The sequence below is a fragment of the Mustela erminea genome, chromosome 1 (assembly GCF_009829155.1).
Source record: "Mustela erminea isolate mMusErm1 chromosome 1, mMusErm1.Pri, whole genome shotgun sequence".
In the NCBI taxonomy this organism is placed as follows: domain Eukaryota; kingdom Metazoa; phylum Chordata; class Mammalia; order Carnivora; family Mustelidae; genus Mustela; species Mustela erminea.
In genome coordinates, this window is record NC_045614.1 from 7215796 (window position 1) to 7238851 (window position 23056).

A 23056-nucleotide genomic window follows, 5' to 3' on the forward strand; every position below is an offset into this window, starting at 1 on the left:
TATGGTGTCTGTAATGTACTCAGTCAATAGGGAAGATTAGAAAGTGTACAGTGTATTTGTGGTGAGATGCCTTCAGCTGGGTGAAAGAGGTGCTCTTAAAGTTATATGACTGGATGAGGTCCCCAGTGAATATGTGTGGATAGGAGAAGCCCTGGGAGAGATGATGGGAGAACATGGAACACTATCTAAGCTTTGGGTCTCCCATTCTCTTTCTCCAGTGAACATGGGTTTAGATGGCAACTACCTGATGCTGGGATGTTTGTGATGGGTTTAGGACCCATCACCCATGACCTTTGAGGATGTGGCTGTGGAATTCACCCAGGAGGAGTGGTCTTTGCTGGATCAAACCCAGAGAGGGCTGTGCAGCGATGTGATGCTGGAGAACTACAACAGTCTGACTACAATAGGTAAGGTTGGTGCCATGCCTTTGTTTAGCTTTTTCTGGAACAAATCTTTCTTAAGTGACTATATTCTAGGCTCTGTGCTGACTAATGGGAGTGCAGTGGTAAAAAGAGCAGATATTGTTTCTGTTCTTGTAGATCTTACCTTGACATGGCTTCCTCTTGAAAATGAAAATTTGTTTGTTGCTCTGGTTTTATTTTCTCTATGGATTGAAAGGCTTAGGACTTCAAAAATGTTTCTGAATACAAGTTTGAGCCTGGGTTTCAGGGGAAAGATCAGCACCCCTTTTGGTGAACAGTGAGAGAGTATGTGTTTGCATTTTAGTTTCATTTGAAAGTTTTTTGGTCTGAAAAACAAAGTTTATTGGTTTGAAAAGGTTGTCACAAACATTGTATTGTTTCTCAAGTTATACCTGACAGTATTTGGTATCCCTGGAGAGCAGAATCTTGGTCCTGACTTAAGGATTTGTCATCCCTTGCATGTTCTTGTATCAAGCTTTTTTCTCTGAGAGCCAGGTACCATACGTGCAGACCAGGTCTGATCTTTCAGGTGGAGCAAAAAGGAGAGCAGAGGGTAGTAGGAAGGGTTCTGAGGGGTAAAGGAAAAGGGAGAGATGATTTCTTTATGAAAAACAACAGGAGTCCATGAGACCTGCAGTCTTTTTGGAAACATTAAATAGGAAGCTTTTGAAGATGGATTTTTCCTGAGAATGCTGGTCCCTTTGATTTCTGTGGTTCCTTGGGTACTTTAGACTTTAACTTTTCGTCCACTTTTCTGAAACTTCCTTTTGACCTGACGGATCTACTTCTTTAAATTTTGCATTTAGCTCTTTATTCATTTCCTTTCATTCTTTGCTTTCCTGGTCACACTGCTTTCTGTTCACCATTAGTTTCAACATTTATAGAATCATTTCTTAGAAAATCACCTACCAACTTCACCAGCACCTTATTATTGCCAAACTCTTAATATAGTCAGAATTCTCAATCTCTGTATATTCATTTCTTTTTATTTTATATTTCAAGTCAGTCTTCGAAAGTAAGTAGAAATTGGCCTCTTTTCTTTTTTTTCCTAACACTTTCCTTCCATCATTTATTTCTCCAAGACCTTAATGTTTTTTTTAATCTTATTTCAGATTGGGAGATTTGTCTTAATACCAAATGGTCAGCACCTCAGCAGAATATTTTGCAGGGGAAAACACCCAATGTGGTAGAAATGGTAAGATCGACAGTGTGTAATTCCTTGCCTTCCACACCAGTGGAAGATTGGAAATTCCATAAGATAGAAAAGCAACATGATAACTGTAACAGCTAGTGTTACTCATCCCAAAAGAAACTTTCCTCACAGGTTTCTGAGCCTTAAGAATTTGACAAACCCTTTAAATACATAATTGAGATAAAGTTTTGGGTAAGTAATTTCGTCTCAGTGGTTACAGCTTACAGCTAAACTCTGTAAGAATCCTTGTGAAAGTAAAGACTACAACAGAACTTTTTAGCAGAATGGTCACTTCATTCTGCTTGAAAGCACTGAGGTCTGGAACCATGCATTGCATGCAGTGAAAATGGAAGAAAAAAATACAAAAAACTTCAGTCATACTCATTTATTTCCTGTGTAGTATAACAGAATTCAAGGCAGAGGGGAGGATCTCTGAGTGTAATAAAGCTGGAGAACTTTCATAAGTCGTGACTAATCTCTTCATCAACAGGAGAGAAGCCATATTGGAGAGTAACTGTTGAATTTTCACCATTGGGAAGAAGCCTTGAGTGAACACTCCTTTAAGGTTTATAGAGTACTCACATTAGAAAGAAAACTTGTGAGTGCAACCAGTGTGTAAAAGCATTCACAAAGAACTCTGCCCTTAATCTACACAATAAGACCGATAATGGAGAAAAGCCTCCTAAGTGTAATCAGTGTGAAACAGGTTTCAGCCAAAATCCATATCTGGTTCACAAGAAAACTTACACTCAAAAGAAACCCTATAAATGCACAGACTGTGGGAAAGGCATTCCTTCTTCCTTACACCTTAGAGAATGTGTAAGAATTCATAGTGAAGAAAGGCCACATACCCTTAAAGAATGTAGGAAAGCTTTTTCTCATTCTACAAGCTTTTTTGTACATACGCAAATGAACAATAGAAAAAAGTCTTAAAACATTGTAAGAATGTGGGAAAACCTTTATTTGATCTTGTCTTATTCATCATTTAAGAACTCATAGTGAACTGATGCCTATGGAATGTAAGAAATTTGAGAAAGCCATTCCTTGTTCCCCAAACCTTGCTTAAATTATACAACTTCATATGAGAAGCATTGTGTTTTCAAGGAGTGTAGTAAAGAGTTTACTTGTTTCCCAAAACTTAATACTCACATGTGAGTTCACACTGGAGAAAAACCATATGAGTGTAGTAAATAACTTGGAAACCTTCACCGATTCTGCAGGTCTTATAAAACACAAAAGAACTCACACTGGAGAGAAGACTTAGGAATGTAAGGAATGTGGAAAAGGCTTTGTTAGTTCCTTACTGTACATTTAAGAACTCACACTGGCAAGAAACCTTATGTTTGTAAGGAAAGTCGGAAGGCCTTTAGTAACTCATCTTGCTTTAAAAGTCACATGCAAACTCTAAAACCCTGTAATGGTAAGCAGTGTGGGAAAGCCTTTATTTGATCCTCATTTCTTATTCAACATTTAGGAACTCACAGTATAGAAAGACCTTTTGAATGTAAGGAAATATGGGAAATCATTTAGCTATTCCTCATACTTCAGTCAACAAAACACATACTGGAGAGAAGCCATGTAGATGTAAAAAATGTGAGAGAGCCTTCACTGTTTCATCAGGCCTTATAGTACAAATGAGAGCTCACACTGGTGGATGACCTTTTGAATGTAAGGACTGTGGGAAAGCCTTTACTCAGTCCACATACCTTTTTTCTTTTTAAGATTTTATTTAGTATTTGTTAGAGCACAAGGAAAGAGAGCAGCCGGCAGAAGGAGGAGCAGACTCCCCGCTGAGCAAGGAGACTGATGCAGGACTCAATCCCAGGACTCTGGGATCATGACGAGCTGGAGGCAGATACTTAACCAACTGAGCCACCCATGTGTTTCTCAGTCCACATATCTTATCAACATTTAAGAACTCACAGTGGAGAAAATCCATGCATAGATGAGGAATGTGGGAAACCCTTAACTACGACATGCCTTACTGAATGTATAATATTTCACTCTTGAGAGAAGCTTATGCTTGCAAAGAATATGGGCAAGTCTTTAAACTTTCTCTTAGAAAGCACAGACTAATTCACAGTGAAGGTAACCTTATTAATGAGGAATGTAGGAAACCTTTAGCTCTGCCTTATACTTTACTAATTTGGCTGTGATTTCACAGGTATGAAAAATCTTCTATAAAAAAAATTTTCATCCCCCCACTTTGGGAAGCTATGAAAGCACACATTAAGAGAGATCCCATGCATGAAAGGGTTATAAAAAAGCCTTTGATTGTTCTTTATTAGGAAACATAATTTACACTGGAGAGGAACTGTAAAGTATAATTGTAGGGAATGTGGAAAAGACTATGCCAATTGATGTTACATAATAAGATTCTTTGTGAATGTAAAAACTGTTTTCAGTAAGTATCTTACATATATTTATAAAAATTAAAGTCCTAAAGGGTTTTATAAGTGAAAAACCTTTGTGGGACACCTGGGTGGCTCAGTCAGTAAAGTGTCTGCCTTTGGCTCGGGTCATGATCCTCAGGGTGCTGGGATCAGAAGTCCCATATCAGGCTCTCTGCTCAGCGAGGAGCCTGCTTCTCCCTCTGCCTGCCGCTCCCCCTGCTTGTGCACTCCCTCTCTCAAATAAATAAATAAAATCTTTTTAAAAATCGTTTTGTTACAAAAGATTTTTTAATAAAAAATCCATAAATAAAAAAATGTTAAAAAAAATTGGGGAAAGTTTTAGAGTACAAATCTTTAGTTACTGCATACAGAAAAATTGATACTGGAAAAGAAAGCCCATTGTTTAAAATGAGTTGTGTCTGTGTGTGTGTATCTTTTCTCAAAGTAGACCAGTAGTTTTAAAGACCAGTGATGTTGAACATCTTTTCACGTACTTGTCATCCATTTATCTTTGGTGAAATGTATGTTCAAATATCTTTTTTCTTGTTGTTAGAGGGTTTATTAAGGTATAATTGCCATGCATTAGTCTACATATGTTAAGTGTATGACGTAAGTTTTGATACATACACGCATCCATGAAATCTCTCACTAGCAATGAACAAATAGAATTTGAAATTGCAAACACAATACTATTTATAGTAGCACAACAAAATATGTGCATCATCTATATAGGTAAAACTACAAAACTGTCATGAATGAAATCAAAGAACCAAATAAATGGAGAGAGATTTAATGTTCATGGATATGGTCTATATTGTCAAGATGTTAGTTCTTCCCAATCTAATTGATTCAGTCCAATCAAAATTCCAACAATTTATTTTGTGGATATTGACAAACTGATTCTTATGTTTATATGGAGATGCAAAGATGCAGAATAGACAACACAATATTGAAGGAGAACAAAGTTGGAGGTCTGAAACTACCTGGCTTCAGGACTTAATAGAAACCTACATCAAGTCAGCTGGTGTTGGTAAGTGAATAGACAGATTGATGGAACACAACAGATTGCTGAGAAATAGGCCCACATAAGTAGTCAGCTTATCTTCGACAGAGGAGCAAAGGCAGTAGAATGGAGTGAAGATAATTCTTTCCAACAAATGAGACTGGAACTATTAGACATGCACATAAAAAAGAATGAATCTAGACACTGAACACTCCACAAAAATTAAAATGCATTGTAAACCTAAGTGGAAAATACACAACTCCTAGAAGATAACATAGGAGAAATCTTAAGTGTCCTTGGATGTAGCAATACCTTTTTAAATAAAAAACTGAGAGCTTGATCCATAAATAATTGATAAACTGGACTTCATTAAAATTAAAAACTTAGGCTCTATGAAAGCCCTTGTTAAGAGTGAGAAGACAAGCACGGGTTGAGAGAAAATCTTTGCAGAAGACACATTTGGATTAAAGGACCATTATCCAGCATATGCAAGGAAGTCTTAAAACTCAACACTAAGAAATAGCCTATCAAAAATGGGTCAAAGACCTTAACGGACACTCCTCCACAGAAGATGTAAAGATTGCAAATAAGCATTTATGAAAAGATGCTCCACATCATATCATACAGAAAAGTACAAGTCAAAATGAGATACCACCACATATCTGAGAATGCCCTAAATCTGGAACACTAATAGCACCAAAAACTTCTTTGCTGGTGGGAATACAAAATTGTACAGCTGCTTTAGAAAAGTTTGGTGGTTTCTTACGGAACTAAACATACTCTTACCAGATGATCCAGTATCCATGGTCCTTGGTATTTACCCAAAGAAGTTGAAACTTATGTTCATTCAGAAACCAACACATGCAAGCTGTTTCAGGGGTTTTTCTTTGTTTGCACATGAATGTTTATAGCAGTTATATTCCTCATTGCAAAACTTATGTAGGTGAATGAATGTCTTCAGTAGGTAAATGAATAAACTGATGCATCCAGACAATGGAATATCCAGCACTTAAAAGGAATGAGCTAACAGGCCTTGAAAAGACTTGGAAGTACCTGAAGTGCATATTACTAAATTACTAAACCAGATGCAGGTGTGAGTCTACAGATATCTCTGGGCCTTTGTCTTTGGAGCCACCTTGAGCTGTGTGAGTTTTCCCAGGTAAGGCCCTGGTCTTTGTAGGGCAGAGATAATCCATTCATTCCCTTTGTATCTTGTCCAAATTCCTGACTCATGATCTGTGAAAATAGAATGGTGGGGAGTCCACACCAGCAGTTTTCAAGTTTTCGATCTTGGGACTCTCGCATACTCTAAAATTGAGCATACAAAACATTGTATCTTTTGAGTATTTGACATATTAGAATTTAAGACAGATTTTTCAAATATTTATAATTCATTTCATAATGTACATATTTATGAAAAATAACGGAGTTGAAAACCAAAAAAATGTGAGAAGTGAGAGTCTTCTCTTAACCAAACTTGAGTAAGTCTCCTGAACCTTTTCCTACGTCTGTCGGTACACTTAACCAAATCCAGTTTTAACAAGAACCCTGCTGAGTCAGTTTAGCAAGCTTTCCCTCATCCTCCACTATCCTTCAGGTGATTTCTAGTCACCCTGGCCTGTCTTCAGCAAAGATTCTGTTAGGTCAGTTCAGCCAGAATCCCTAAACCCCTCTTGTTTCCTCTTAGTAATTTTCCATCCTCTGACCCCTATTCTGCTCCTTGCCTGTAAGTTCCCACTTACCATGCTGTATTTGAGCTTGAGCCCATTCTCCCCCACTGTGAAGTCTTGTTGCAGTGGTCCCTGTACCTGTCACGATGGCTGAAGCAAAGTCTGCCTCACCATTTTTAACAGGTGTCATTAAGTATTTTTTTTTCCTTTCCAGATGAGTGACAAGCTTGGCCAAAAGATCATTTCATCTAGCTTAATTAATGAGAACTGGAGTCTCATAGGCGCTTCTGCATTCAGTTTTTTGCCTTATTTTAGATGAAGTATATATAGAAAATTTGGCTTTAGTGAGATACATAGGTAGAAAAAAGTATTTCAGATAATTTTGGCTCTTTGATACCTTTTGATACCCAAAATTCAACTAATAGTCGTTTCTTAAGGATTTAATTGCACTGTGGAGTATGAAATTCTATGAGTGAACTCTTCCTATTCTATTAAAATCCATTGATTTTTTTTTTTTTTTTGCAGTTTGGATATTTTACCCATACATGATTTTGTACCTTCATGTGTCACTTGTATAGAAAATAGTTCACTACATTATGCATATTTTTCAAATGTTGACTTGCTATCCAGCATCAAGCATCATGCAGTAGTATAATTTGATCATAGCAGAAAGATTTGTAAATGTTGATAAACTGCCAACATTATGGTTGCAGGTATATATATTTTCCAGATTTTTTCTCATGCCTCAAGGGCATTTTTAAGGAAAATTGGGCTTTTTGTTTATCATGAGTATGTGCCAACGAAGAATACAGTGTTTGTGGCACTTGATGCCACTGCCTTGATTTCTGCCAAGGAGCCAGCATTTTATCCACCATTGCTTCTGTGTCATCAATATAAACGTCAACATGATGAAATGGCAAATCATAGAACTATTATAATAATAGTTTTGACCTCACAGACTGCCTGAAAGTGTCTTGGGGTCTCTCAGTCTGGCAACAACATTGTAAGAACTGCTGTTAGTATGTTTGGGGTGGTTTGTTACACAGCAATAATAATCATAACAGACTTACTCTCTTTTTTTCTTTTTTATGATTAGTCTCTTCAGTGGTTTAGACAGCTAACTGGGAAAATTCCAGGGTCCCACTGTGCTTCAGAATTTGGCTTGCTTTTTGCCTAGGTAGAGCTTGGGTGTTAAGGCCTCAGACTGAAGCCTGGCTGCAGGAGTGTGGATCCTGCCCTTGTTGCCTTTGAGCTATGTGTTTGGGGTATTTACCTTAGCCTCTCCTAAGCCTCATTTCCATTTGCTAAATGAGATCATTAATAAGGGAAATGATTGGTTACCAGATGTCAGTGGAAACTTTCTAACAGTCATGCCCTCAACAGGGGCTGGTTAGAGCTCCCAGTTAGTTTGCACTTACTGTATGCTGTGAAATGCCCTGAAGGCTTTCCATGGATTGAGTCATTTCATCTTCATTACAACTCTGAGGAGCCACTGTTCTTATTCTACTTATGTGATTTATGTGACATGAAATATGCACCATCATTTCTGGTGGATTCTAGCTCAGTGTTTTCAGTTTAAAGCATCCAGTGTTTTGAGCTAACAGAGGAACCCTAGCCACTGACTCCAGGCTTTCTGGTCTCATCGAGATTAGCAGCAGCTAAATTCTGTTCCTCTGGGTTCTGTATTACAAGTGGCCAGATTTTCGGAATTATTGTGTTCCCCTCAGTAGAGAACTCACAATTCAATTAGAACACAGATTCCACACAGAAACCCACTGTTGATGTTGCAGCTGACCCAGAACTGCCAGCAGAACTGAATCTGCCCTTCCTCTCAAAACATGGCCATCTACTAATTGCAAAGAATGTGAAACATACATTCAGGCAAAAGTGATAGCAGATAGTCATAGGCTGGGCCTTGATAGGAGTGAAAACTAGCCCATGGTTTTGCAGCTGTGACTGAATAATTTTTATGAGTTTTTTTAATAATTTCAATAATTTTTATCTCATTTTCAGTTCTCCCATTTCGTTTCCCTCTCGTTGTGGAAATTACACAGGCAATTTCATCCTTCCAATTGTACATGCACATTGTGCATAGTCTTGTTAGGCATCAGATATTCGGAATATAACCATGATAATAATTAAGCACATGACTTTACTCTTAAGCCACTTACTCTGCAGATCCGAAAAATGAACATGAAAACCCCCGTGGCTGGCACCAGAGACCTTATTCTGGTACGATTTTACTATGATTTAATCATACCAGAATACGGCTGACCTTTTTGCTTCTCATTTTGCTTTTTAGTAATCATTCTTCAAATTCAGAGTCACAAATAGAAGGGATATTTTTCTCCACTGTTTCGGCACCTGTAACAGTAAAAATGATTTAATTTCAGATTGTCACAGTTATATGTGTTGGTTTTCAGGAATTTCCCAAAAAATGCAAAATTAATTAAAATTGAGTCTGACCTCGGTGGGGACTTATTTTGGTTAGGAAGATAGGAGGGCTAGTGACCTCACATGTGAATCCATAATGGCTTAGAAGTGAGGTTTATGCCCCTTTTCCTTTGTCGCTCAGTCACTTTTTCGGTTTGGGGGAACTCCTCCTCTTCCCCTTGGAGAGATCGTGTAGCGTCAAGGACGGCTCTGAGATCAAATTGCTCCACTCTTCGCGTTGCCCCTTTACTCTTTTTTAATCCCTGCACCTAAGATGGGGCGCAAACTTACCATCCCAGATCAAGTGTGGTTTGCCCTACGGACTGAGCCAGCCAGGAGTTCCCCCCTTTATTAAAGGAATACAAAAACTCCCCTTGTCCTTCTACCCTGCAGCGCCTCCTTGGCCAATCTCCCAGCCCCTGCCTTCTCTGCACAGCAGCGCCCCAGGGTGGATCAGTGGAAAGTCACAGTCTCTGAGGGCGCCGGGCACAGCCTGAGGCCGGAAGCGGAAGTGCACCCTGGCTGTAGCCCAGGTGTGGGTCTGCGGGTTGGAGGGGGCTGTGCGGCATTGCGGCGAGGTCAAGTGGACGGTTTCCAGCGCCAACAGCTTCGAGGCCACGGCACTTCTGGGCCTCATGGTGCCCCTCCGCACCAGGACTCCCGGCCATCCCTCTCTTTCCTACCTGGGCCTTGACCCCCTTCCATCTGTGGCCACTCGGGACATCGGGCCGAGAGGAGGCGGGTGGGGATGTGGTCAGGGCGTGCCGGCGAGGACTTCAACCCATCCCCCGTACTCCTCTCTTTAAAGTTCTCCCCCAAATTAAGAGTTATTTTTCCTCAAGAAAATGCTCTTTTCTGTCTCACTTTTTGCGTTAACGGCATTACCTTGAAATACTTATCACTAAGATCTTCCCTACCCCCCCCCACCCCGGACCCCGACCTGGCTTGGATTTGTGCAGATGGATCTTAGTCCCCTGTAGACAGACGGATGATTGAATTGCTCCCCTCTCTATGGGGTTGTGCATGTTTCTTCCCATTTCTGCGCCAGGTCGTATTTAGAGGTAAAGTTGTGGGGTCATGTGTAGAATGTCCAATGGTATTGTCAACCACCCCAGGCCATGGGGCTTCGTCTGTTTTGAACCTTCAGAGTGTTTATTTTCCATCCAGCAAGCTGTAGATCTCTTTGGTTTTCAGATAATTTACCTGTAGATTCTTGGATGTTTACATTATAACAGTCATGTCATCTGTGAATAATGACAGGTTTATTCTTCCTCTGTAATCTTACAACCTGTTATGTCTCCCTATCCTTGTCCCCCCAACCCCATCCCACATTTTCCCTAACACTCCCTAATACACAACACTGGCTAAGACTTAAAACTCGACTAGAGGAGCCACCACTGCCTTTCTCTGTGTCTCAAAGGCCCTCTGCTTATCGCTAGGAAGTTAGATGTTTGTGGGGGGGAGGGGGAAACAACCCCATCCCAGGACCCTGAGATCATGACCTGAGGTGAAGTCTAGAGTGGGATGCTCAACCAACTGAGCCATGCAGACACCCCTTGAATTGTGTTTGTTTTATAGAATTGGCTAAGATTATTTTTAAGTTCTGTGAAATGTTGACTATTGCAAGACATTTATACTGTGTCACTGAGATGATCATAGTTTTCTTTGATCTATGAATTAGACAAATATTAGTAGATTTTCTGTTAAGCATCTCTGATATTCCTGGAATAAACGCAACTTGGTTGTGATGTATTAACATCATTTATTGATGTATTTGGTTTGACCTTTAGGTTGTTTATATCTGTTCATTAATGAAATTGCCTATCATTTAGGTTTTTTTTTTTTTACTATGGCTGTGTAATGCTTACTGTCAACATTATACCAGTCACAAAGAATGTTCTTCCCTTTAATACCTTTAGTCAAGGTAATCCCTTTGAGTAACACAGACTGTTTTGTAAAGTTGTTTAAAAAAGAGGCGTATCCGTTTCCTCCTTTCTCCCTTGTGGTAATTGTATAAGGTATTGTAATAGAATAATCAGAATGCAAACGTGACATTTTGGGGTCATGCAGAATTCTGGAGTTTTGCATGATGCCTAAATTTCTAAATAAAACCTTCTAAATATATAACTCTTTCTTTATAGAGTCAGTAAGTTACTATCTCTGCTAATGTTTAGTAATATACAAATATGTGATGTAACCAGAGTCTTCATGAGTATGTCTGATTCCTGTAAATTTTGAGTCCGATTGGAATTCTCTCCTCTTCAAATGGCAGAACCAACTTATACAATCCAAGCCTAGTAGGGTTTTTTGTGTGGTGAAATTTAAATGTCTGGCTCTTCATTTTGTTTTATATTTTGTTTTGTTTTAAGATATCTGTCCAGGCAGTAAGTTTCTGGGGCTGGGGAGGTGAGAAATCTCTCTGAGGAGGTCAGCAATAGCCCCAGTTATTTCAAGTTTTTCTGCATTTTTTTTTATTGTGAAGAAAAATATATATAACAAGGGGTGCTTGGGTGGCTCAGTTGTTTGGGTGTCTGACTCTTGATTGTTGGCTCAGGTCTTGATCTCAGATTTGTGAGTTCAGGCCCCACCTTGGGTTCCATGCTGCATGTGGATCCTACTTTAAAATATATACATACATACACGTGTGTATACATCTGTGTGTGTGCATGTATGTGTGTACACATGTATCACATGTGTGTTACATACATATATATGAAAACATAAAATTTGCCATTATAAGCATTTTAAAAATAAAATTCAATGGCATTAATGACATTCACAATGTTGCATAGCCCTCAATGCCTGGTTCATTTTTTGTAATTTTAATACTACTTGGTTTGTTTATTTCTGTAGAGGCATTTTTTGTAAATTTTATGTCTCAAGAAATTGATGGATTTCCTGTGAGTTTTGAGCTCGATTGGCAAAATTAATCATAATATTTTATATGTTTAATCTCTGTAGCATTTATAATTGTATGGGGGGGTGTTTAATTTTCTTTGAGCCTTCTCCCTTCTTGAATAATCTTGCATGATTTCTTCCTATTTTATCAATTTCAAAAGGCCAAAATTTTTTTTTTGCTTGATTGATCTCTACTTTTTTTTTTAATTTATTTATTTTAGAGAATGCACAAGTGGGAGGAGCAAAAGGCAGAGGGTGAGAGAATCTCAAGCGTACTCTATGCTCAGTGTGGAGCCCAGGCAGGGCTCGATCTCACGACCCTGAGATCATAGTCTGAGCTGAAACTAAGAGTTGTTGGCTGCTTAATTGACTGCACCACCCAGGTACCCCTACTTTTTGTTTTCTAGTTCTTCATTTCTTTTTCCTATCTTTTTTCCTTTAACTTTTCTTCTTTTGGGATTTTTTTTCTCAATTCTTTAACTGGAAACTTAGGTTAATTCTTCACTTTTCTCTAATGTAAATATATAAAGCCTACTTTTTTTTTTCCCTAAGGCCTGCTTTAGCTGCAGCTTACAAGATTTGGTAGTTAGAATTGATCGATAATCATAGTATTACATATTTTCTAATTCCAGTTTAATTTATCAATTATATATTTTATTCATGAGTTACTCATAAAGATGATGTTCTCTAAACTCCAAATGTATGGCTTTTAATATTAGATCAAACCATGTGAACCTGCTAAGTTTCCACCATTTTTTTATCTACAGAAATGGCAGTGTTGGGGCGCCTGAGTAGCTCAGTTGGTTTAGCGTCTGCCTTTGGCGCAGGTCGTGATCCCAGGGTCCTGGGATCAAGCCCCACATCAGGCTCCTTGCTCAGTGGGGAGCCTGCTTCTCCCTCTCCCTTTCTCTGTGCCAGATAAATAAATAAAATCTTTTTAAAAATAAATAAATAAATGTCAGTGTCATATGGCTCAACATAATAGTCTTCTTTTTTAACTGAATTTCATTTTGGTCAAGGAACATATCTGTATATAAATCCCTCAAAAGCTTTAAAACTAGTGCTCACATCGCAGCATATATACTAAAATTGAAAGCTTTAAGACTGGCTGTATATTATAGGAAGAGAGCTAGTTTTTATAAATACTCCACTTGTGCTTGAAAAAAAATATGTGTATTCTCCATTTATTGAGTGTAGTGTTTGTGTTTTAGGTGTGAAAGGGTCCGTGGACAAAAGGATGAGACCGATACAAAGCGAAAGTTAAGCAGGGCTTTATTTCGTGCCAAGCATCAAAAACCAGAACCAAACGTTGGGGGTCACCTTTCACAAAGGAAAGTGACAACCTTCTATTCTCATAGGCTAGTTTTTATAGAGTAAAAGCCACATAGTTGAGCCTGGCCAATGAGAATGCTGCACACAGAAAATGTCACACAATCATGCTGGGTTTCGTACTGGCAGCCAATTAGATTACATTTTACCCCATGATAGTCACTTAACTCAGCCCATGACCTCGGCTAGAATTAGCGCCTTGGTCTGATGTCCAAAGGGCGGGGGCTCACACTCCCTGGTGGGTATTATGTGCGCTTTTACTTGACTGGACAACTCCACCTGGCTGAACATGTCCTTGGCGGGTAGGGAGGTAATACGTGCGCTTTCCCTTGATTGGACGTTCCCATCTGGCCGAACACGTCCTGGTGGTATCTGGACTCCGTTATCTCTGGTCAGCCTGACATGTCCTGGTATCTGTGCTCCGTTATTGGGACTATTTGGCCGTGTTTCACCAGTCAGCCGTATTTCACCGGTTTTGTTTTTAAGTGCTTTCTCCCTGGGGGAAGGGGTAGGTTCAATCTAAGTTCACTACCTATATATCGGGGATGGCTATTCTATGGGGGTGAAGCCAGTACTGACCAAATTGGCCCTTACAGGTGAAGCTTGTTCATTTTATTCAAATCTTTACTTCCTCTTCCCCGCCCCGCCCCCCACTGACCTCTACATCACTGACAGTAGTATGTTAAAGTCTTCAACATTGATGGTGATTTGTGTATTTCTCCTTTAATTCTCTTAGCTTTTATGACGGTGTGAGTCTGCGCAACTTCAGAATCTTTATTTATGTCTAGTGAATTGAACCTCTTCTAATGTAGTTGTCTTTCATAATGCCTTTTGTTTTAAAATGTGTGAAATCAAGAGGCACTTAGGTGACTCAGTCAGTTAAGCATCCAACTCTTGGTTTCAGCTCAGGTGTTGATCTCACATTTTTGAGTTCAAGCCCCATGTTGGGCTCCATCCTGGGCATGGAGCCTATATTTTTGTTTTGTTTTGTTTTTTTAATGTGAAAATAAACAATTTTGGTTAATATATATTTGCCTGGTGTATCATTTTTATTTTTGAGATTCAGTCTTTCTGGTTTATTTTTTAAAGCTTTTATTTATTTATGTGTCAGAGAGAGAGCGCGCAAGCAGGCAGAGCAGCAGGCAGAGGCAGAAAGAGAGAAGCAGGCTCCCTGCTGAGCAAAGAACCCAACTTGGGATCCCAGGACCCTGGGATCATGACCTGAGCTGAAGGCATCAGCTTGACCAACTGAGCCACACAGGTGTCCCATCAGTCTTTCTGGTTTTGTTTTGGTTTTTTTAAAGATTTTATTTATTTATTAGAGAGAGCCCAAGCAGGGGGAGCGCCAGAGGGACAGGGAGAAGCAGGTCCCCACTGAACAGAGAGCCCAGCGTGAAGCTAGATCCCAGGACTCTGGGATCATGACCTCAACCAAAGGCAGATGTGTAACTGACTGAGCCACCCAGATGCTCTTGTTTTGGTTTTAAATGCATCTCATGAAAGAGCATAGAGCTGGAATTCATCTTAATCTAACATGTCAATCTTTGTTTTTAAACTGTAGAGTTTAATCCATTTACTTGTATATTAATTGTGATTATTGATATCAATATTTTCTACTGTCTTGCATTGTGCTTTTTACTTTACCTGCTTTTTTTTTGTTTCTTTTCTCTGCTTATTATATATTTTCCTTACTTTTGGAATAATTGAGAGTTTGGGGGGTTTTGTTCCATTTTTTTCTTCTAGACTGTGAGTTAAACCTGTGAGTCCATTCACTTAGTGGTCACCCTAGTATCTTTATCAGGCACACTTAAAGTCAAAAGCTAATCAACATCTCTATTTTGTTCTGCAAGAATACAAGTAGCGTAAAACTGCAGTCATCTCCCTCCAAATTTATGTGGTTTTTTATTCAGTATTAGGATTCTAGCTTGCTTTTCCTTCTCACAAATTAGACTGTTATTACCATTTTATATGATCAAGGTTCATTTACTTTACATGTTGCGTCCCCCAATAATGGGTCCATGGTCAAAGGAGCGAGACTAATACAGAGTGAAGGTCAAGCAAAGCTTTATTTCACGCCAAGCATCAAGAATCAAACCGACCGCCAAACAGACCGTCGGGGCCACCCCTTACAGAGAGGACGACCCCTCTCTGCCTTACAGACTAGCTTTTAAGGGCAAAGGCCATGTGGTTGGGCCTGGCCACGCACAGGTGGCCAATGAAATTGTAATACACAGAGAAAGCTGCACAGTCATGCTAGGTCACACATAAGTGACCAATTGAATTACAATTTGCCCTATAGTAGACATTTGAACTAGCCTTTTACCTTGGTCAGAATTGGCGCCTAAAAGGCGCCCAGAGGGCAGGGCCCACACTCCTTGGTAGCTAGGGAGACAGTATGTGTGCTCTACTGATTGGATGTCTCCACCTGACCCAACTCATCCCTGCCTTTGGGCTGTTATCTCCAGCTGACCTGACCCACCCTTGTATTTGGGCTTCATTCATTACCTGGGACTGGTTTCCCGGACTTGCTTTTAAGTAAGTTCCCCTGGGGGGGCAGGGTCAATTTAAGTTTTACTGCATAAACAACAAAATGGCTGTTCAACTGAGGTAGGGCCACTATGGCTAAATAGGCCCTTACATACCCATTTGATTATTGTTCACTCTACTTTTTTAACATTTCTGTTGCACAAACTCGGAATTTATTTTAGTGATCCTTTGATGGGTAAACTCTCTCAAGTTTTTACTTAAAAATGTCTTTATTTTATCCTTTTAAATTTTTAAGCTTTTCATAGGGAAATTTCAAGCACACATAAGAATAGAACAGTATAGTGAATCCTTATGTTGTCAACACTCAGCTTTGACATTTATCAATATTTTACCAATTTTGGATCATCATAGCCTGACTGTTTAATACACTGTCCACATATGGCCATTTAAATTTAAATTTAAATTCTTTTTTTTTTTAAGATTTTTTTTTTTTAATTTGACAGACAGAGATCACAAGTAGGAGAGATGCAGGCAGAGAGAGAGAGAGGAGGAAGCAGGTTCCCTGCTGAAGCAGAGAGCCCGATGCGGGACTCGATCCCAGGATCCCGGGATCATGACCTGAGCTGAAAGCAGAGGCTTTAACCCACTGAGCCACCCAGGCGCCCCTAAATTTAAATTCTAACACTGGCTTCATTTCAAGCGCTCAACAGCCTTATGTGAGTGGTGGCTCCTGTACTATTGAGGTAATAGTGCTGGGATAGTGCTAGTAGCCTGTCCACCTGCTTCTTTTTTTTTTTTTTTCTGGAGGGTTTTTTAAAATAACACATTGTAGATATCACGTCCTTTCATCAGTAAATACTTAAGTATGAATCTGTAGCTGGTACATACCACCATAGCATTTTCTCACCTGGCAGACTCCAGAGTTCCCTGATTGTCTCCAGAATATCTTTTTACAGTTGGTTTGCTCAAGTCAGGATCCTATCAGAGCTCCCACATTGTTTTTTGAGGTATAGATCTCTTAAGTACCTGTTTCATCTCCCTTTTTCCTTTTTTTGTTAATCAACTAATTGGAGATACTAAGTCATTTGTCTTTAAAGTGTTCTGCATTGTAGGTTTGGCTGTTTGCTGCTTCTTGGTGTTTAACTTTTTTATCTCTGTATTTCCTGAAAGTCTTTAGAAACTTGGCTAGATTTAGGCTTAACAGGAAGTTTTTAGCATTATCACAGTACTGAGCCACTCAGGTGTCCCTTCATGATGTCATTTTAACAGGTCCCTCAGTCCTTCCTCTTTCCTCTTTTTATAAACTGCTAATGTGAAAGGATTTGTCAGGGGGTTTTTTTTGGAAAAAATACTTCACAGATGGTACTGTTTCTTCTTACATCATATCAGAACTTCCGTGATCAGATACCTTCATATCTTGAAAGATGAAAGGCCAAGGAATAGGTCCAGATCAAAGAAGAGTAAAGAACCATGGTTTGAGGGCATGGTCCTGTATGGGAAATTTACAAAGTGATTGCTATAAAGGACATTATTGGGCCAGTTAGTGAAATGCTGCATATGGAGTGTTAAATCCATATTAAATAGTCCTGATTTTGCTCATTGTGGTTACATTGGAGAATATCCAAGTTCCAGCGTCACTCTGAAGTACAGAGGAGAAAAGGGTCATGACATCTGCTGTTTTCCCTCGAACAGACTTTCCTTAACATTCTTGCTGAAACAGAGAGGGAACGCAGGGGTAGAGAGAGAAAGAAAACTTTAATGGTGAAGAGTCTGTGGAAGTTCATGTTCACACGATTATTTGCTTTCAGTTTGAAAGTTTTTTCAGAATTAAAAGTCAGAAATAAACATCCCCATTTACTTTTCACCTAATAACTTAGTAGCTGTTGGTGGTCATTGCCATGATCCATTAATGTACTAGTGCTTTAGAATGGTGACTTTCTGACTCTAGCGTTTTCTTTATGATAAACGAAGCTTCTTATAAAGCTTGTACAATTCTTCTGTAAAGAACTTCACCTCATTACAGCAGTTTGGAAATCATAAAAATATTTTTCACAAAAGAGAGAGGGATATATGCTTGATTCTTTCCTTTCGGAATTTTCAGAATTAGGAGTTGATAGCCTGGCCCCCTCCAACACTGACCAGTAGGGTTTTTTTTTTTTTTTAATATCATTATGAACTCATTATTTTGTTTTAGATTTGATGATTTCAACATATTGCAGTCATTTTGTAAACTGTTCCATCTTAAGCCAAGGAGAGCTGGTTTTTTTTTTTTTTTTTTAATTTCCCCCTTTGTCTTTTTGATACAACCCTGTTAGCCTTTGTTGGGTTTCTTGGTTTCTGCTATATGATGTTTCAGACTCACCTTGAACATTTCCTGTTCTACACTGGACTCAGCTGTTTCTCAAATGAGCCCCCTTGTTTCTTTCCTGGGCAAATGACATTTAGAGGCATGGTGGTTTTAGGAAGGCACATTGCTTCTCACAGTGCCTTTTGACTCTAGACATTTTTAGTAGTTCAGTCTAGAAAAAAAGTGTAAAAGCTAAAAATAAATCCTATATTCCTGATTCCTACTTGTTCTAGGAGAGGAAAGTAAAATCCTAACAGGGAAGTGTACTGTGGGTTTGTGTGTGTGTGTATGTGTCTGTGTTCCTTCTGAAGCTAGTATGTGGAAGCTTCTAGGGTGTAAGTGTTGAATATCTGTCCAACCCAGACTCTGGTGGCTTCTTTCTTCTCTAGGTCTGCTTGCTTAGAACCCTGTCTGGTAAGGAGGGAGACACACAGGAGGAAGAATGGCTGCAGGATTTCTGACAACCAGGTCACAGGTATACAGGAAATTATTCTCTTTCCAAAAAACATTGCTGTTCCCAAAGGAGACATCTCTTGCCCCTGACCTACAATTTCAACTGAGCTGGCCTCAGTCTTCCCCACTTCTCTGGGCCTCTCAATGAGATAAAGAATGCAGTAGGAAAGACTTCTATTGCTACATCATTTGTTAATTTTTTTTTTCCCAAGATCTTCCTCTAAGTTGAGTATTGGTTCCATATTCTGCTGGGTGCTGTGCAGGACAAGAGAGATTTTTCACTAGGAAAATCATTCATTTTCCAAGTATTTTTCTCATCCTGCCGTACAGTCAATCTGTACTCAATCTTGGCTAAGACTGGGTAAGACTAGTAGTGGGAAGAGCAGGTCAACTATATATTAGACAGGATGCTTAAAGCATGAGTCTAGATGAGATGATCCAGGCAGGGAGAGCGAAAGAGGAGAGTTCTAAGAACTGAGCCTTGAGTCTCAGTTAATGAGATACTGGGAGGCCTCTGAAGCACCTGCAGGCCTGCTGTGTGCTAGTCTCTTTCCCCAGTGCTGGCAGCCTCTCCACCATTCTTTTCCTACATTGTTAGAGATGAGCCTTGCCTGAGCCACAATGCATGTGATGTTTCAGGATTCAGTGACCTTTGAGGAGGTGGCAGTGGACTTCTCCCAAGAGGAGTGGGCGCTGTTGGACCCTGCTCAGAAAACCCTGTACAGAGACGTGATGCTGGAGAACTACAGGAACCTGGCCTCCGTGGGTAAGACTGGCCTCATTCCTTCATTCTCTCATTTCTTCATGAAGCAAATGGTCCTTCCTCACATACCATGTTCTAGGATATGTGAAAAGAATGACAATACATGGTAAAGACAAAAAGAATAGCTTCTGCCCTTATGGGGCAGTCTCATGGCTTTCCATAAAAACACACTGATTTCATTTTCATTATTATTGTAAAATTTAGGTGATTTGCAGTATGTCTCTGCTCTTAGACTTGGATTTCGAGGGTTAGTTCCCTGTGGATAGGGCATATGTAGGTGTCTGTTTTGTGGGCCTTGTAAAAGAGCTCAGATCTGATTCTTTGGTCACTCCTGAAGTTTTACTTGTCTATCTTCAGAATCCCTTAATATCAAAGTATTGGAATCAGTTTTGTGGACAGATTTCTTGTGTCCTTCACAGTTCCCCACCTCATGTGTCTTTCTCCGTGAGCAGGATATCCTCTCTGCAAACACAGTCTGATCACGGAGGTGGAGCAGGAAGTGCTGGGGACAGAGGAGGGGGCAATTCTCCAAGGGGCCTTTACAGGTGAGCCCCAAGCAGAAAGGAGTCATTGTGTGGAGGAGACTTGGTGGGGGATGGTCCATTTGGGCCTGTCAGTTTGTGGAAGAACCAAGCCATTATGTGAGCTTTCCGTCTTTCACCACCTTGCCTTTCATTCACGTTTTCATGTGGTCTCAGAGAAAAAGCTGTTTTAATTCCTCTTTAAATTTGACATTTCCTTGAATACTTTTTGTTCCATTTTCCCTACTTTGCTTTCCAGATAATACACTCTCCTATTATTCCAAACCTCCAGAATCCTTTCTAAATGAAATACTTCCCATTTCCATTGCTTATTCTTATCATTAGCATCTTTTCCCAGAGCCAACTTCCTAGAACAGGTCCTCTGGTCACAGGTTATATCTTCTCTTTCACATTTCCATTCCATATTTAGTGTTCCTGAAAACAATTCATAGGTTGCCCACCTCCTTTTTTCTGTTATCCTTACTTTTTATCCCAATAGTTTCAAAATTTTTCAATTTCAGATTGGGATATTCAACTGAAATCAAAAGATGGGATTCCTCTGAAGAATGCTTCTGGGGGAAAAACTTGCAATAGCATAAAAATGGTAAGATTCACCAGGAATGATTTCTGATTATTTTTAAAGTAGGAGAAGTCTTTGATGCTATTGAGTTAAAGCACCAGCTTCCAAATGAGGCGAGACAGTGAGGCAGGTAGCATTCACTCACCAGAAAGCTGTCTCAGAAACATCTTCCTGAATCTCATAAAATTAGAGAAATCTCTAAACCAAGCTCAATATTTGCTGCCCCACAGAGAATACCAAAAGGTAAACATTTATTTAAATGTGATTCCATTGTTAAGTATTTAATACATGGTTAATTCATTCTTCACTCATTATTGGCAAAATTCTGTATATAGGATGCCCTTTGTTAAGAATGATGGAGTCCTGGGTTAGAGCATTCAGTTGATTCAACTTGAACTAATAGGGGAAAAAAAAATCACATACATGCACTGAAAATAGTAAAAATGTCAGTCATAATCATGTACTTCCTATATATGGCAGAATCCACACAGAAGAGAATTCCCATGAGTGTAAAGAAAGTGAGAAAGTCTTTAGTTACCACTTACTTGTTCTGCAGGTACCAACTCAACCTGGCAAGAAACCCTTGGAATTTGATCATTGTGGAAAATTCTTCAGAAAGAACTATCACTTTATATGTACAAGATATTGTGAGGGAGAGAAATGCTTCAATTATAAAGAATATGGGAAGGACCTTGGCCACCCCTCAACTCTTAGCAGTCATGTAAGTACTCACAGTGGAGAGAAAACTTGTGAGTTTAATAATTGCGGCAAAGCTTTCCATCAAGAGGCATCCCTTAGGAAATGCTTAAGGACTCTTACAAGAGAGAAATCTCATCCGTGTAATCAGTGTCTTAGGTCCTTCAGCTTACACCCTTCCTTTTCAGTACATGTGCAAATACCTACTGGAGAGGAATTCTGTGAATGCCATGATCATGGAGAACGAGCCTCCCTTGGTGTCCACAAAACAATGTATACCATGGAGGAAAGCTCAGAATGTAAGGAGCACGGAAAAGCGTTCACCAGCAACTCGTCCCTTCAGAAATGTGTGAGACCTCGTGCCAGAGAGAAGCCTTATGAATGTGGTGACTGTGGGAAAGCCTTCATTTTTCAGTCTTCCCTTAAAAAGCATGTGAGATCTCACACGGGAGAGAAACCGTATGAGTGTAATCACTGCGGAAAATCCTTCAGCCAGAGCTCTCATCTTAATGTGCACAAAAGGACTCACACTGGAGAGAAACCCTATGACTGTAAGGAATGTGGCAAGGCTTTCACTGTTCCTTCATCCCTTCAGAAGCATATGAGAACCCACACTGGAGAGAAACCCTACGAATGCAGTGACTGTGGGAAAGCCTTCATTGATCAGTCATCCCTTAAGAAACACACTCGGTCTCACACTGGAGAGAAACCTTACGAGTGTAGTCAGTGTGGAAAATCCTTCAGTACAGGCTCTTACCTCATCGTGCACAAGAGAACTCATACTGGAGAGAAAACCTATGAGTGTAAAGAATGTGGGAAGGCCTTTAGGAATTCCTCGTGCCTAAGGGTACACGTGAGAACTCACACAGGAGAGAAGCCCTATCAATGCATTCAGTGTGGAAAGGCATTCAGCACCAGCACTAACCTTATAATGCACAAGCGAATACATGCTGGGCAGAAAGTATGAGTGAAATGACTACAGGAAAGCCTTTGTTGGGCCTTTACCCCTCATTCCTCATTTTAGAACTCACACAAGAGAGCAGCCCTGCTGTGACCAATGTAGAAAGTCCAGGCACAACTCTTGACTTACGCTGTACTGAGAACAATCTTACGAATGTTATCGTTCTGTGATTGTCTTTATCAGTGAGTGTCTCATCCTGAAAGTGTGACAGCTTGTTAACTGATGAGAATTAAAGGTTATATGGCACTCTAAATGCTCCCTAGTCTATACCACAAAATTTTGATAAATAATGTTTTCACCATAATTTAGTACTAAATGTGGTCCAATCCTCATCAAGATGTCTTGGACCTGTAGGTTATTTAGAAATGGATTTTCAGTGTGCAGACTCTGCATATTTTAGTTATTTTTGGTAGATTTCTAATTTAATTGGATTATACACAGATGCATGGTCTTTATGATATAGATTCTGTATGACATTATTTAAAACAAAATTATTGGAGACTTGCTGTGTGGCCCAATGTGTCGGATACAGCGAGTATCCCCAGATCCATTTCTCCTTCCCTTTCCTATAGTAACAAAACTATAGTTATATTCAAGTTGACAGTGTGAACAATTTTTTAAGGAACTCTCTCAACTTACTTTGCTGCTTTGAGCGCCCATAAGCTCTTGGTTCTGGTCAGTGAGAAATAGGTAGAGGTCACTACTCGTGGGTTCTAAAGAAGCTGTGGCAATGGGAGTATCTCAGTTGGCATCTTCTCTTCAACATTTGCCCTGTGTCTCATCTCTTTTTCTTTCCTAGAAAATAGACCAAGAGGATGATAGTCAGAGGCTACTGATTATACCACAGGGATATACAGTATCATTTGGCTGTACCAACCTCAGGTTGCTTATTTCTGGGCTTCATCTAA

At 39.6% G+C, this 23056-nt stretch overlaps 1 protein-coding gene across 11 annotated transcripts in view; it reads left to right on the forward strand.

The window, feature by feature from the left end:
* LOC116571775 (zinc finger protein 177-like) overlaps positions 1-23056 on the forward strand; it is a 28931-nt gene extending 5875 nt beyond the window's left edge. For 5 of the 11 annotated variants that reach the window (XM_032310118.1, XM_032310143.1, XM_032310111.1 and 2 more), the window contains exons 4-10: positions 219-407; positions 1535-1617; positions 18564-18649; positions 19267-19393; positions 19843-19935; positions 20433-20515; positions 21048-23056. In XM_032310118.1, coding sequence (XP_032166009.1) covers positions 18617-18649; positions 19267-19393; positions 19843-19935; positions 20433-20515; positions 21048-22154 — 1443 coding nt within the window. In that variant the 5' untranslated portion in view covers positions 219-407; positions 1535-1617; positions 18564-18616 and the 3' untranslated portion in view covers positions 22155-23056. Of the gene's footprint in view, positions 1-218; positions 413-1534; positions 1618-5971; positions 6170-16445; positions 16571-18563; positions 18650-19266; positions 19394-19842; positions 19936-20432; positions 20516-21047 lie in introns of those variants that run through there. The other 6 variants (XM_032310127.1, XM_032310153.1, XM_032310199.1 and 3 more) reach the window with 6 other exon arrangements.